General features: G+C 38.0%; 2 protein-coding genes across 5 annotated transcripts in view; one reads left to right on the forward strand and one right to left on the reverse strand.

Moving 5' to 3' along the window:
• LOC120759074 (Kv channel-interacting protein 1) overlaps positions 1–15,991 on the reverse strand; it is a 332,257-nt gene that overhangs the window by 293,872 nt on the left and 22,394 nt on the right. The window lies entirely within an intron of this gene.
• Positions 528–11,951, forward strand: KCNMB1 (potassium calcium-activated channel subfamily M regulatory beta subunit 1). Its single transcript, XM_040077973.2, has 4 exons — positions 528–665; positions 6,187–6,352; positions 8,962–9,157; positions 10,633–11,951. The coding sequence occupies exons 2-4, from the start codon at positions 6,216–6,218 to the stop codon at positions 10,900–10,902; spliced, it is 603 nt and encodes a 200-aa protein (XP_039933907.1). The 5' UTR covers positions 528–665; positions 6,187–6,215; the 3' UTR covers positions 10,903–11,951.

Here is a 15,991-nt window from a genome sequence, read left to right on the forward strand (position 1 = left end):
CACACACAAAAGTGATCTCTTTTCTGAAGCTCTGTGCAAGGAGTGATCTGTTTTTATGTCCCAGAAATAGGCTTGGCTTTTTGGTAGAGGAACACGCTAGGCATTAATGCACCTATGGCATGATGGATGTTCTTATCTATAATGCTCTGATGTACAGTCAGAATTTTAGCACCTGTTGCATCCAAACTTACTGAAAATAGTGGCAATAGAGCATTCTCAAAGCTGGTAATGGCTCAGGTTATTAAGAGTTGTCACCACTGGTCATCAATACAGTTCAATTCCTTAAATCTTACCCAAAAGATCTGTCAGATTTCTAAACTAAAAGAGTTGTACAAACGGAGTAGGCTCATAGTTTAACACTAATCCACTAGAATGTGTTGTAAAGGGGCTTTAGTGTGTGAGAAAGCTCATTCTTAGTATTGTGGCTTCCTGGTTTCCAGCAATTAATTTCCAAAGGGACAGTGTTCTTTCATACCTTACCATTTATGGTTACAAAAGACTTTGTAATAGGGGAACTAAGTTAGGAGTTCAGCCACAGCAAAGCAAACCCAGAGAAGTACAGGAAAGGAAAGAAAATAATAAAAATCCTTTTCAGCTCATGCTATCCCAAGACTGGCATGTAACAGACTTTTTTCATCAGAGAAATCAGAGTTTCATCAAAAACTGTGAGTATATTTCTAAACAACTGTTTTTCCTTGGGAGCATGTGACAGCTTTGTGTTTTTAAAAGTACGGTGTTTTGGGAAGCAAAAGGTTTGCTATATCTGCAGCACCATGGAGGACAGTGCAGATAACTTTTCTGTAGCATGCAGACTGAGTTCTCTCTTTTGTAACTGGCTGCAATCTGATAATTCTTCACAACAATTAGCAAAGGTAACAATAATACTTTCACTAATTAAGAGCCCGTAGCTCATATAAGACCATAATTCTTATTCATTTTAATGGTAGATGCATGGCTTTGGGTGATCAGCATTACTCTAGTGTTGTGATTACCTACGCCTAAGTTAGAGATCAACCAGGCATATAAACTCTTGAAGGTTTTCCAAAAATCTGCTCTTGAACTGTTTCCTTCTGTGCAGCCCTCTACAGCTCAAATCAAAGGAAAAATACTCCAGAAAGATTTCAAAACAGCTGAACTGAGCAAATAACTTCTTTTTTTCTCATTTTTTCTTTTTTTAAGAACCACCATGTTTAAAAGCTAATAGAATTAGTCTTGAACAACTGCATATGTTTTTAGAAAATTAAAAAAGCTTACTTCTTTAATTCATTCTAGTGGCACATCTGGTAAACTGTTCAGTAATAAAGCAAAATGATACAGCATATTTCATAAAATAAACAATTGTATCATGTTACACAGTCAAAATATTGCTGTTTTGGGTTTCCAAGACAACTACATGAGAAATTTTTCTGTGCACTTTTCCATTGAGGCTCAGCATCACCTCGTTCTGTAATATACAGTATTTGTGGTCCCAGAAACACAGAGAGCTTATTAAGTAATGAAAAAAAGTGCTGGTTCCCCCAGTTCCAGCAAGAAATGCCTGTAACTGCTAGAGGATGAAACAGAGGGTGGGAAAGGGAAAGAAAGTGCTAACATACATCCAGTTTTGACTACAGCCAGGTGCAAGTGGTGGGACAGCAGATGAGAAAATGATGAGCATAGGATTGAAACAGAAAGGAAGAATCTAAGCAGTGTTGAAGTACCCATGGGAACACAGATAAGCAAGTGTGAATGATCCAACTAACTCTATCTAGAGACAGTCCTAAGTATGTAAATATGAGTTCTGTTCCAGTAACATAACTAGTACAAAACTCATATTTATAAATCGAAAACTTTTGCCGACTGGTTCTCACAACAAGCAAATGGTCAATAAACTGTCACTAAGTACTGTGCTCCACTTACAAATCCAGCAAAGCTGGCAATTTTTATTTTATCTATACAAGGTGTTTTGAGAATAACACCAAGTGGCTTAAGTTAGCATTTGACAGGAGAAAACAAATGGCTGTTTTGCATGTAGAAGCAGTAGAGGCCAAAGAGTACAGGCCTGTTTAAAAAGTCATCACTTTAGAGATGTGGATGATTTGCATCACTCTTCTTGGTTTGATGCTGGATTAGAACATAAATGTTCATCTGAAAGCAATACATTAATGCTCACAAATTCACCATATAGTGTGGGCTAAATCAACTCAAAGAAAAACCAAACCAAAAAACCACAACACTACCTTACTGTTAGTATTTATTCTCAACATAAATTCAAGAGAGGTATTTAGAAGCCTTTCTTCTGCAAGTGAGATAAATTCATCAGTGCTACTCATATGTTACCCAAATTAAGAGATGTCTGGAATAGCTTGAGAGAGAGGTCCTATCTGAAGTCACAGAGGTCACATCACTGGAAACTCCTCAAAAAAATGGGAGAGTAGGAGGAGGTAGAGACTTCCCACCAAGTATCAAATATCTCTCTAATTAAAACAGGGGACAATTCAAAACCTGAATGGATGGCATCCCTAAAATTATCACTAGCATCTATGAATGTAATTATTATACATCGAAATTGCACAGCTAATGTACTGTATAATTTAACTGAATTGAAGATTAGGCAGAGAGAACATTATTAAAAAATTTGCAGTTTATACATTCCTAAGAAGTATGGAACCATCGCATAAAATCTGCAGTACAAAAATACATTTACATTTTCTCTTGAAAGCTGGACTAAGCCGTGCTTTGTACACTCCAACATCTTCCAATTCCATTTTACTCAGACTTCCTGGGCTAGCCAAGTCTTCTACAGTGTTTAATTTTAAAAGATTTAACAGTTTTGTCAGAGGAAATGGTAAATCAGCTATTTCAACCCTCCGTCTAATATACACAGACAGAGCAAGATGACAGAAGATTCTTTTAATCTGAAAAAATTATCCTTTAAAACAATGAAGAAATTCCAAATAAATATGGTTTTCTGTATGTATGCAACTTTGTCTTGAGAGCCAGAAAATTAAGGATTTTCAGCAGTAGTACATAAAAGAAAAAATAAAAGAAAGAAAAAACAAAAGTACATGGGTTTCTTTTGCAGTCTTGTGTTTCCTCTTAAATCCTTCTGCACAGGCATGAAATAGTGTTACAGATTTTTCTGGTGTTCTACAGTTGAAAGCAGAAAAAAATGCACCAGAGAAAGTGTATTTCATTTTTAGGGACCACATTTACACCTAATTTGCTACAGCAACACAACAATGATGTAAGCACCCTTGTTTTACATTGCCTGAAGACCTAGCTGGTTATTTTTTATGTCTATAGAAGCACTCAGAGTGATATTTTTAGATGATCCTTTATTGTTAACATTCTCTGCATAATTTACATGTCCTTATTCCCTTTGGGGTAGAGCAGTTATCTGAACTGGGGAAGTAAAGGCATACAGCATCACTTAGAAGCCCTTGCAGAAAGCCAGGGTCAGGCAGTCTTTCTGGTGTCAGGATGGGGAACAGCACTGTATTTAACCTCTGCACCACTTGAGAAAAATTTCCAATTTACACAAACAAGTTCATTTTGTGCCTTAAAGAGATGTCTGCTAGTTTTAGGTTATTAGGAGGATGAGTTTAATGATATATCCACTGCATGTGTGGCTGGCATGCAAGCAGACTTTTGGGGCAATTTGATTCTTATTAATTCTTTGGTTAATAGTCTCACAGTTCTTTTCCATGGAATAAGTGTGTTGATTAACCCACTGTTTCTCAGTGTAAATGGGACAGCTCCATAAATATTATGGTTCATCAAAATTCAGTATGTTAATTGCTCTACCACACTTCAAGTTTTCCACAAGTCACAGTGGCAGTACCAGTCTTTCATTTTTTAATTTCTCACAGAAAATTAAAGATTAATCCTTGTCACTGTATGTAAGAATTTTCTTGCTAACAATACAGATTTTCACTCATTTGTCATTATCTCCGCACCATGCTCTAAGAAACTGCTACTCCAGTACCATTTTGTCTCAGGGTCTGTGCTCCAGGGCTGATAATGTTCCTTTATTCCACTTTCCCCTCTGACCAAGCTGCCCAATAGGTAAAGGAGAGATAGCTTAATAACAATTGGTATTAAGTTACTTCATTGCACAGTGTTCCAATATTCTAAGTGCTTTGTGATTCTTTAGGTTTGTTAAGTGTTATTTCCCATTTTCCAGACAAAAAGAAAGGATGGAATTTTCCAAGGAATAGTCACTAACTCTTACTGTGCAAGTTTCTTTGCTGCACGCACCTCTCCAAGTAAGTAAGCAGGTGCAGCACGAGTGCGCTGGGAGCATTTGATATCACATGTTTTACCTCTACCCCACTGACCAAGCAAAACACAGTACAGCCTTACTGAAGGGCTTTCGCTCACATTCTGTTTTAAACTCAAATGGCAGTAAACAGGGAAAGTTCATCTACGGCAATTTTCAATTTGACATGCTTCTTACAATACTAATGAATTATACATGATCATCAGAAAAACAATTCCTTTCAAAATGCTGTGTGCAAAATTCACACTAGATGTGGATGTTTTATTTAAAGTGAACTTAAATATAAAAGTGGACAAAATTTAGTATTCTAAAAACAACTAATTTAGTTTCTCAGAACAGCTAAAAACAGCCTTCCACTTTGATGATATCACACACTACCAACTTCAAAATATATACTTAAAATCTGCAACTAACCACAAGTTCTGCTAAATGACCAAAGCTGTTTTATTGTCCACAGACTTCTATATTTATATTGCTAACAGGACTAACATTCAGGTGCTATAGCAGTATAAAACCAACAGGATGTTAACTTTCAAATTTTCCTTTGATCATTGAACAGTTAAAGTGAGGCACTTTCACCAGTGAAAACCAGAAAGTAGCAGGAAAGGAAAGAACATTCAGAATATATTTCCATTTGTTTCTTTGAGACCTAATGATCATAGCTCTCATGAGAGCTATCTCATCTTTCACCAAATTCAGCATGGTCCCCTACTTGCAGTCATACCACAGCTCTGTCAGCAGGAGACCATCTGCTCACAGATAACCTGAAGAGCTTATTTGCCAGCTTTGGTTTGTGTCATCCTGAAGGCCAGCCAGTAAGGATAAGCACTAAAAAGATTCATACACCTGAAACTAAAATCCTGAAAAAGCACTGCCTAAAGCTGTGCACGACTAACTTGTGCAGAACAGAAAGGAAAACTGATTTGGCATGAACGTAACATTTTCTTTTTCTCCTTCTGCTCTGCTTTCCTCCCTTATCCCCAAAAAGCCCACACAAATTTTACCATAATCCTTGTCATTTCCACAAAAACAGCTTTTCCCATGTTTTCATGGAAAAACAAAACCCCACAAACCTGCAATCACAGCTGTCAGTGCAGCAGATAATGGTAATGGGTTGAACTTGCAGTGAAAGTTCTGGACTCTTTCTATAGAAACTAATACATCACTCATAATGATTTAATGGCATACGGACTCATGACAATAATTTTCAGACTCTCTTCAACAAAACATTATGGATCATTTAAAATGCTCTTTGTCAAGGGAGTGGAGGGCCTAATGCCAGTCGGTTCTGAGCTCAGGTTCAGACAGCTCTAACCAAGAGTTCATTGCCCAGAGTTACTCCAACACTCCTCAGGCAGCAGGAGTTCCACCAGTTACACAAATACTCCGCTCCTTGGAGCACCTCTGAATGGACAAGGCCAAGCAAAAATGCACAAGTCAGAAATCTCAAATGCTAAACTTTTAATTATTTCAGATCTTTTGAAATAAGACAAGCCCATTTCAAACTACTCCAGAAGAAAAGGCATAATGTAAAAAGGTTTCTACTCTGGGAAGGTTTTCCATTCACGCAGCCTTTACCAATATACAGCAAAATAACTAACTTCAGAGAAGCAGTAACATAAAAAGGACAATTGGATTGTTAACAGAATTATTCCCAGGAGTTATCAGGTTTTCCTACCTAGCTTCCTGGCTTACACACAGACACGCACACTTAAGGTACTACGTTATAAATTAAAAAAGCAAAAGAGGAGTCTAATGATAACAGGAAAAACAGCATGTTTGGTTGGGGTTTTTTTTAGTTCTAGTTTTTGAAAAAATGGGGCTGTTCCTTCATTGATTATATTATATTTCAGGAACTTGTTACATAACAACAATAACCATCATGTTTTCCCTTTCTTTTCTGTATTTTATTTTACACCAAAAAGAGGTTGTTCACTTTTCACAACTCTCAATCATGCTGGGAAAGAAGCTGGTGACTGCACAAAAGCGAGGGGAGACAAGAGCCCTCTGCCTGGGACTGGGAATGGTTGCATGCTCCATGATGATGTACTTTTTTATCGGGATCACCATTGTGCCATTTTACACTAACAGGTAATAAGAGCCATTTGTTTATGAAAGAAAGCTATTCTTTTTCCTGTTAGCATCATATACAATAATTGAAAGAATGATAAAATATATGTAAGTACATTGTACAATTGTCCTGGTTTAGGGCAAGTTTGTGAGAGAACCCCTGAAAGGGGTCCTTCTGGGAAGCAAACCCAAATGGCCCCTCCCCGCAACTGGTCTGGGAAAAGAGCTTCTTTGGAGAAAAGCAGAAAAAACTATTTATTTAACAAACGAAGTGCCCACAAGCATAAAGAACAAATAGTACGAAACAATAAAACCTCTCATTGCTCTGAGGCGGGCTGGTAAATTCAGGAAGTCCTTGCTGTGGCCACACTTCCCAGGACAGGTTCCCAGAGACTGCAAGGGTGAGCCTCCCTCATCATCCCTTGGTTGATAACCAGATCATGTGACAGGGATCCCAGATGCCTCACTTCAGTGCCATCCAGAATTGTAGCCTCACCTGCAGCATCCCAAAGATGGACTAACCAACTAATTATAGATTTATGGTCATCAAGTGTAATCCTTTCTTAGGCCACGAAGGTCCTTCAGAGAAAAGGACTCGAGAGTGGCCAGGAGATTTGACCTCTGATTTTGTGCCAGGAGCTCACATTGGGGGGTCCTTCATCTGGATCATCATCCACTGGTCCATTTGTTTTCTGCATGTGCTTCTTTCCTGCAGTGACTGCCAGTGTTCTAGGCTCACTGTCTGGTTTAGTTGCTGGCTCAGACTCACTGTCTCACTTTGTGGGTAGCTCAGCTTACACAGTCTCTTACCAGTTTCTCCAGTGCTAGAAAAATGCCATCCTGGGCCCTAGGGGGGTGCAAGTATGAGATCTGGGTATCTCTCTCTGATTTTCAGTCCACGACAGGTTCAAACAGTCCTCAGACAAGCATAGTCCAGGAGCAGGAATGCAGAGGAGTGAATACTGTTTTCAAAACAACTCCAAGCATCTTCGGTCTCGCCCTTCACTCTCAGGACTAGGCTCACAGCAGTGTTTCTCTCTCCAGGATCCTGCTTCATGAGTCTCAGCCTCATGCCCAGCAAAGATGCTCCTCCATGATGATCCACCTCTTATTAGCTAGCTCCCTCTTTTATCTCACTCATTCTTACTGGATATAGCTGTTACTCATCAGGGGCAAGGCTGTATTGGTTAATTAACACAGCTGTTACTTATCAGGGGTTACCTAGTCTTAAAGGTAGAGAACTTAACATACAGCATAAACAGAACAAACAACTGGGGATACAAGCATCAAAAAGTCACCCCAGGACAACAATAAACAAAGCACTCTCACAGAGCGCATAAGGTTTTAAGACAGAAAAGAAAAAAACTGTACCAAGAATTCATCAGGCACAAGTGAGCACAGAAAAGAGGAAATTATTCTCCTCAGAGCTAAACAAAATAGATGAAATAAAAACATTTACTGTAGAATCAAAAAGCCAATGCTTGGTAATGAAAAGCCAAGTCTTGCATAAATAAAAACAGTTCAAAAAAGTTCTTTCATGGGCAGGAGAGTGTTGTGTTTAATAAAACTTGAGCAACACAAGTCATGGCAAAATTGTAGAATTTTACATGAATCTGTATCTTACTTCCAAATTAACCATCATAAGAAACTAGTACCTTCAACAACCCAGTGTGCCACACCAAATATTACAGAATATAATGAATGATGAAGGACTTACTAATGCCCATCCTTTAATTAAATTTTGCAAGTTCTGCCTACACACACAAAATCAATTTGCAAAATAGAGTAACAAGACAAAGAGTGCAGCTCACTTGTTCATAGATCAAGATTACAACAGAGAAAGCAAGGACATCCACCTCACTGTTCTTGCTAGAGCACCTTTAATCTCAAAACTATTTGAAAACCACCATTCTCTTTAAAACAGAGTAATTCATATATTTATTTTCCTTCCTCCAGGTTACATTACAAAAGATTCATAAATGTATCGAGAGTCATTTCATAAGAACTGGAGTGAGACTGTTTTTTGACTTTCTTTGCCACCAAAGTGTACTACTGTGAGCAAAATTTAATGTGTTATCAATAATAGAAAAGTAATTCTTGAGAAAAACGTAACAGCAAAAATTAACATTTTCCAGGCAAAATGTTGATACTTATTTATGCAAGAGGCCCATGTAATAAAGAAAAAGAGAAGTGGGAAAAAACATGGGTTCTGATCTAAGTTCTGAGGCTTATTGAATGAAATCATTCATAATATTTCTGAGATATGAAATGTACTGCATTCCAAGTATTTACTACCAAACTTTAAAATCCATGGCAGCTTTTGTTTCTTGAATAACATGAAGCTGATTGCTGATGGGGAGGTCAGAAGCTAACTGAAAACCACAGAATACCATTAAAAAACAAGAGCAAAAAAGAGCCGAAACAATAAAAATGGTTTCCCGAACTTACTCACTATGGCAGCCCTTCTCCAGATGCAGCCACAGATTCAGGGTGGGCACAGTTCATCACAGCAGGATGGGGCAGCTATGAACTCCAGCCAAGCCATCACACAAAGATGTATTTTCACATCCAACTCACAATAGATGCTTCTGATGAGATTCAAAGGAATACTTTTTGTTTTGTTTTTGTAGTGTTTGGACAACAGAAACTGTGTGCAAGGTACTCAAAGCCAACATCAAGGACAAAGTTTTCTGCCCAAATAGCGAAGGCTCAGAGGATGAGGAAATCTTTCCTTATCCCTGTCTACAGGTGTGGGTAAATCTGACAGCCTCAGGACAGGAGGTTATGCTCTACCAGAGTGAAGATACACTGGAAAGAAATCCCAAGGTACTTGCAACACAGATTGCATACTCATTCTCTGCTACTATCTAACACCTTTGAGGAGAGGGGCTGGTACTTTTTAAACCGAGCAGCACAGCAACAGCAGGAGTTACTCATCTTTTACATGTTAACGTCTGGGCTTAGACCAAGGCAATTTCAAAACATTGCAGAAATTATACAGTTTTGGATTTTATTTCATTAAATATTAAGTTAATACTTTTTAAGGAATTACACCAACATGAATATGCAACACTTATGAACATTTTAAAATATGTCAGTTTCCCAGATGATGACCCATTGGAATAAATAGTTTATAAGCTATGGCTTGCTCAGTTCCTTGTTAGCACATGAGAGACATCAAGTTTAAAACCATCCAAAGTAAGAGCACAAATCCCAATTTTACTTGTTTTTTAGGTGATATATTATGAAACAGAGAATAAATGAAAAAATGGCAACATGAAGCACATTTTAGACAGAAAGAAGAAACAAATCAGTGAAAATTCAGATCTTGGATGCCCAAGAGAGAAGTACTTTCAGAATCCAGAACAAACACACTCAGATTACAAGTGCAAAACATTTATATTGATTAGAGCTTCCCGCAGTGCAAACCTAATAGCATAGAACACTTCAGCTGAAGAGAATTTTTGTAACTACTGCCCATCTTTATAATGACTGCCTCAGGGAAAGCTGTATGCAATAAAGGAGCAAATAGAAATTACCAACCATAGATGGAAACAAGAGTCTTGTTCACTGCAAGGGGAAGCAACTTCTTGATGTCCTACCTACTTGCATTATTGAGAGTAAAATTTTCAGGTCAGGAACCATCCCTGCTTTTTGCCTTGGCCAGGTTCCAGTTTAGTACATTCAAGCAGTATTATATACACAAAATAATACTGCAGGGAAAAAAAAAAAAGAAATTAACAACAAAAAAATTACTGCTTCAAAATCTGTTTCCACTGAACTCTGCATTATTACTACAGGTCAAAATAGTTCTGTTTTACAAGGACAAGAAGGAAGCCTCAAACAGCCTTAATTCTTGTATTTTTCTACTATATACAACCAGAGGTGTGCAGTGAAACAACTTCATTCTCATGCACACTGACAAGCCAGTGTGAATTTCTGCACAGCGAACACTTTCCTGTTGTGGCAGTGCCTAGAAGCTCTGTTCAGAACTGGAGCTTGGCACTGTAATAATGAAGTGACAGTGTCAAAGACTGCAGGGTCTTTTTGAGCATGTATGTTATTGGTTTCCAACCACATATCTCCAATCTGTAAATCTGCAGAATGGGGGCATAGACATACAGATGGAAAAAGGGAAGCATGGCATAGCAAATGGACATAATGAAACCAAGACAGTCTCCAGAGATACCAAACCACAGATTTTACCAGTACTAGCCTGATTTTTTCACTCAATTTTACTTAACTAAAAACTTTGTATTGGAGTATTTGTTATAATGAATCACCTTGATTTCTTATTTCAGTGCTCATACGTCCCAGACAATTTGGAGAACTCTAAAGAAGTTAAAGCACAAATAGAAACAATTGCAAGCAATTTCAAAAAATATCAGACTTTCCCGTGTTACTATGACCCAGGAGGAACACAGACCAACGTCATTTTAAGCAGACTGTATCCCTCAAAAGGCCTCCTCTTTGCTTTTCTCTGGCCTACACTCATGTTTACTGGTGGATGTCTGATTATTGTTCTGGTAAAAATTAGTCAGTATGTTTCTGTTCTTTCTGCTTGGCAGTAAAAAATACATATCTAACATAGACTGTTGTGATTGTTGGAAGCTACTAAAATCTAAAATGAATTTGTTCTGCCTGTCTTATTGGCATTTAGTGACTCTTAATATACCAGGTGTCAATGCAAGGGCAGGCATTCCAAAAAATTGAATATCAACCACTATGGATGGCAATCCATTACACAAGGACAAAACATACAACTGATTCCCAGGAATGCCTGAAAATACCTCATAAACACACAGACTTAGTTACTCTGTATTGTTTCCTTGGGCTTTAGGAGGTTTTAGGAGCTGTTTTACAAACCTACAATTCACATATACTACTAAACTCTTCTTCCATGTTTTAGATGGAGTGCTAATTTTCTGTCTGGTTGAGATCAGTTGGTGTCAGATCCATATACATCATCACTGGCAGACATACCTGTTAGACCCTTATACACCAATACAGTATGTACTGAAGGCATACCTGTCTGCTGAGAAAAGCAGCTTTCTTATGGTGCAAAAAAGGTATATTTTTTATTGTGACTCTCTCTGCTTTTGAGAAAGGGAAGGGAGAAAGACCCTCAAAACAAAAATACACATACACAGACTTTACAAAAATTCCACTCTAATCATCTGACACCAATTGTATACAAATAAATATATGAATAAAGTACAGAGTACGGTATAGAAGCCTATACTAAAAGTATGTTTTTCTATTTAACTCAAACCTTAGCCTTGCTTTATTTGAGAAAAGTGTGCCACTCAAGGAAGGCTACTTGGCTGCCATTTGCATAGATTATAAAACTGATACAAAAAGGAAGTTATGATATAAAGATTATAGTGTCCTGGTTCTGGCCAAGATAGGGTTAATTTCTGCAGTAGAAATTAGAGGGGGCTTAACCGGGACTCAGAGGTTATTCTGTAGTACCTCACCTCATTTTCTGGGAAAGGGCTGCCAGCCAGCTAAGATAGCACTGCAGAGGGAATGGTAAGGTATTGTCAGGGGTGAGAACTTGGGTGTAAATTGTTTCTGGTACACTCTTTTATTAGTATTGTTGCTGTTACTGTGCATTGTATTTTCACTGCTGTTTCCAGTAAATTGTTCTTATCGCAACCCATGATCTTTGCCTTTTGTGCCTCCAGTTCTCCTCTCCAGATCATCAAAGTGGGGGAGGGAAGGGAAAGGGGAGAGGGGAAAGGGGAAAGGGGAAGGGGACAGGGGAATGGGGAATGGGGAAAGGGGAAGGGGAAGGGGGAAAAGGGAACGGGGAGAGGGGAAAGGGGAATGGGAACTGGGAAAGGGGAGAGGGGAAAGGGGAGAGGGGAAAGGCGACAAGCAACTTGTGGTTTTGAGTGTTTCTGTAGAAACACTAAATTGAGGAATACCATTCTTAAACCACAACAAGTAAAATACATCTGTGACTTTTTAATAAATATAGCAAGCCAAAGTAACCACAGAAGTTTACACGCCTAGCACCAAGATACTTCCCAAAAGAGATACATTTGTTTCCAGAGCCAAGACTTCTAGGAATGCTCTGAAGCATGTAGTGAGACTTTCTCTGTTCTCTGAAAACATCTGTTTCTCTCAGCCAAATTTTAAATTGCTGCTGGACACAGGTGGAACAGGAGATACTTCCTGCATACTGTATTTGATTATCATCTGGGACAAAACTGGCACAAGCTTTTTCACCACACAGTTGAACCATTAGGAGCTACCATTCACAGGGCAGTTTCAGGGATTAGATACAAATTTAAATTAATTACATTACGGTTTAATTACTCTTATTAATGTGATACAATTCTGTATTGTTTATTGTAAGAAAGGCTGAAATATTAACCCAGTGCATGAATTCTCCAACATTACTAACAAAACATTGTCAGAATTTGCTTTTCACTATGATCAGCAAATGAAAGGAAGTGGCTGCTAAAATTTAGAAAAAAAGCTAACCATCAAAAATTAATATAGGATAACTGTGTCCACAAGGAGGAACGTACATCTTCACAAAACACTTTTGTGAAATGCATCAGTTGTTGTGTGTATTTACAACTCAAACCTCTCTCATTCTCAGTAAAGTAAAAGTTCATCTGGCACAGGTACAGATGGTTTGGGTGATCAAATGGGATGGGAAGGGGAAGAGATAGTTCATAAAAAGCTGAGGCAGAAGTGTGGTAACAGCTTAAAAAATAACCTAACAAGTAGGATAGTTGTTGAAGCTAATGCACAATACTGGTAGTAAAGAAGGTGACCAAGCTAGCTGTGGAATAGGCTCTTTGAAGACTTTCCTTCAAATTTCATTTTCAAGTAGTTTAAAAAAGACTCTCCAGGTTTCAAAGTAGAACTTGCTCATGACTACTTTACTCTCAGTCCAGCAAATTGGTAACCCATCACTTTGCTCCCCTCCCAGCTCAGCAGAGATCAAAGACCGGGAGTAACTGCTCTAAAATATTCCCAAGACTGCCCCTTAAAGCCACATCCTCCTCACCTCCCTAATCACAGTTATCCCTCTTGGTAGCAGATGAATATTTATTCAGAGTGCAAGCTATGTCTCCAGACTTACCTCCTCCAAAAATAAAGGAAGTCAATTGTTATATAAAAATGGTTATTTTCCTCCAACTCATACCCATTGCAAGCACCTGAAGGAAAACTTTGCACAAATTCTTTCCTCTAGCAAAGTAAAATTTCCTATTTGGACAAGAAATAGTAAAAGTAAAAACAGCTGTGCAGAGGGAAAATCACACACAAATTGAGAAACTCCATTTTTCTGGATTCTTTCCAAACACAGCTTCCTCTTTTGCCCAAAAGAAATGGGATGTTAATGGGAAAAGCCAAATATTCTATTGCAGAAAACAAAATATATAGACATCACATAAGATTGTTGTTTTTAAATAATTCTTTCTTCATGTGTACAGAGCTGGTTATTTTCTACATTTTTGAGATCTTAAAGTAAAATATTTTTACTTCACACTTTCACTTAACATCAAAACTAAGTGTTTTTCCAGTGGATGGAGTTGATTAATTACTCTTTTGAGCCTCTGCAAATATTTTTCTATTAGTTTTTCATCTACAAAAGTTGTAATTCACTAGACTGAAGTTTTAATAACAAACTCTATGCTTCTTACAGCAGCGTATAAAAAGCAACATAGCCTTTGGAGGTTTCTGTTTGGTTGAGGTGGGTTTTTTTTTTTTTTTAATATTATTGGATTATACCTTAAAGTCTACAATAAATCTGATTAAAAATGCTATTTTTCTGAGATCCAGCAAAACACTTCCTATGAGAATTGCTTCCATACAAGCAGCGACCATTACAGTTACATAACTCACTTTCTCAAGGCAGAGTAAATGATTAAGGTATATATTAAGCATTAAAACTCCTGTCTTGGATTATGTAACCTAAAAATGTGTATTCTATTTCATCTATTAAAAGCCTTTTTTTTAGGAGATGTTTTATCCTTCTCTCATCCTTCCAGGGGGGAGGGGGGTGGATGCCTTCTGATAATGGCCCAGCCATTAAAACCAGGTGGGGCAGTGTTTCTTATCTCTTTCACCACCCCTCCATCCTCCTGGGGGACATCTTCTGATAATGGGCCATTAGGGCCCACCAGTGACATGACACATTCCATCATCCCATTGTGAGATACCCTACACAGTAGGAGAGGAGCCAACTATTCCTAACTAAATAAAAACTGGGACTGAAGAACATAAAGTATCCAGTTTTTACACTAAATTCCCAGAGGAATACCAGACCTATCTCATCACCACTAGACTTTCTACAAGACCACCTCTACTCCACAGAACCATTCACTCTATCACTCCAAGAAGACTTATTTAGACTACTTCCAACACCCTGACCAACAGGGTGCCGAATCGCATCCCTGACTCTGTCAGGGTTTGCCCAGATTTTTGTTTGCCACCTTACTTTTTTTTTTTTTTTTTTTTTTTTGGTACTACTACATTTGTATTTTCCTTTTTTTAATATATATATTAATATTCCTAGTATTCCTAGTAAAAAACTATTACTCCTATTCCCATATATTTACCTAAAAGTCCCTAATTACAAAATTATAATAATTTAGAAAGAAGGGGGTTTACATTCTCCATTCCAAGAGAAGCTCTAACTTTCCTTAGCAAACAACTGTCTTTCAAAACCGAGACAACTCCTGCCAGCAGAAAGGAAGCAACAACACAAGCAGCAGCAGGGGATTAAATTCATCCTGGAAATCTGTTTGACTCTACATAATTTTCACCAGCATTGATGCTGACACCAAAGGAATAATGCTTGAGCTGACTGGAAGTTTTAAGGAACACAGGAAGAATGTGGATAGATTTTTATACCCTGATGAATACTTAAGTTGTGCAGGCCCACTATATGTATATGAATAATAGTGTTTTCCTGAAACTATTAAAAGTCCCATTATTCAAGCACTGTGCACTCTCATGAGTAGTTTTTTCTTCTTGATGCCAAATAAGACTTGGTCATGGTGATTCTGTTGGAAGATGAACAAAAGTTATAGGACTATTATTGAGGGAACTAGCACTCCTCCTTGGCCACACCCCCCCCCCGCCCAAAACGAACAAACAAACAAACAACCCCTCAAAAAAACCAACCAACCAACAACAAAAACCAACAACCTGCAACACCAAGAAAACAATTGCAAAAGTTTGTAGAGAGAAGCTGTTTTCCTGGATTAGCAAGATTCAGATTTCATCAGCTTGCAATAAGATAATATTTCTCCAACACGGGAGGCAGCAACAACAGTAGCTGAAGAGGAATCTATACTGACTTGCTGAGAACTTCATGATCTTGAAGGTACTTCTAACCCAAACTGCTCTGTGATTCTACTTCTTACATCTTCTAATTCCAGGCAGATTTTCAGAAAATCTTAGCATGCTAAATAGGTTAATCTGCAAGTAAGGATTCTTGCAGTATACTTCAGAGAAGATTAGCTGGCCTGAGAACAAGACAACATTGCCCAGGTAACTGTAATGTTCCTGGCAGTTTCTACTCTGTGATGTTTTAACATGCTACACTCAGAAGCTTTTCCAGAATACACTGCCAGTATCTGTCAAGTGAATGCTCAGCACAATCTTAGGAACCAATTTATTATGCAAGGTGTC

The sequence above is a fragment of the Hirundo rustica genome, chromosome 14, assembly GCF_015227805.2.
Source record: "Hirundo rustica isolate bHirRus1 chromosome 14, bHirRus1.pri.v3, whole genome shotgun sequence".
NCBI classification, from domain to species: Eukaryota; Metazoa; Chordata; class Aves; order Passeriformes; family Hirundinidae; genus Hirundo; species Hirundo rustica.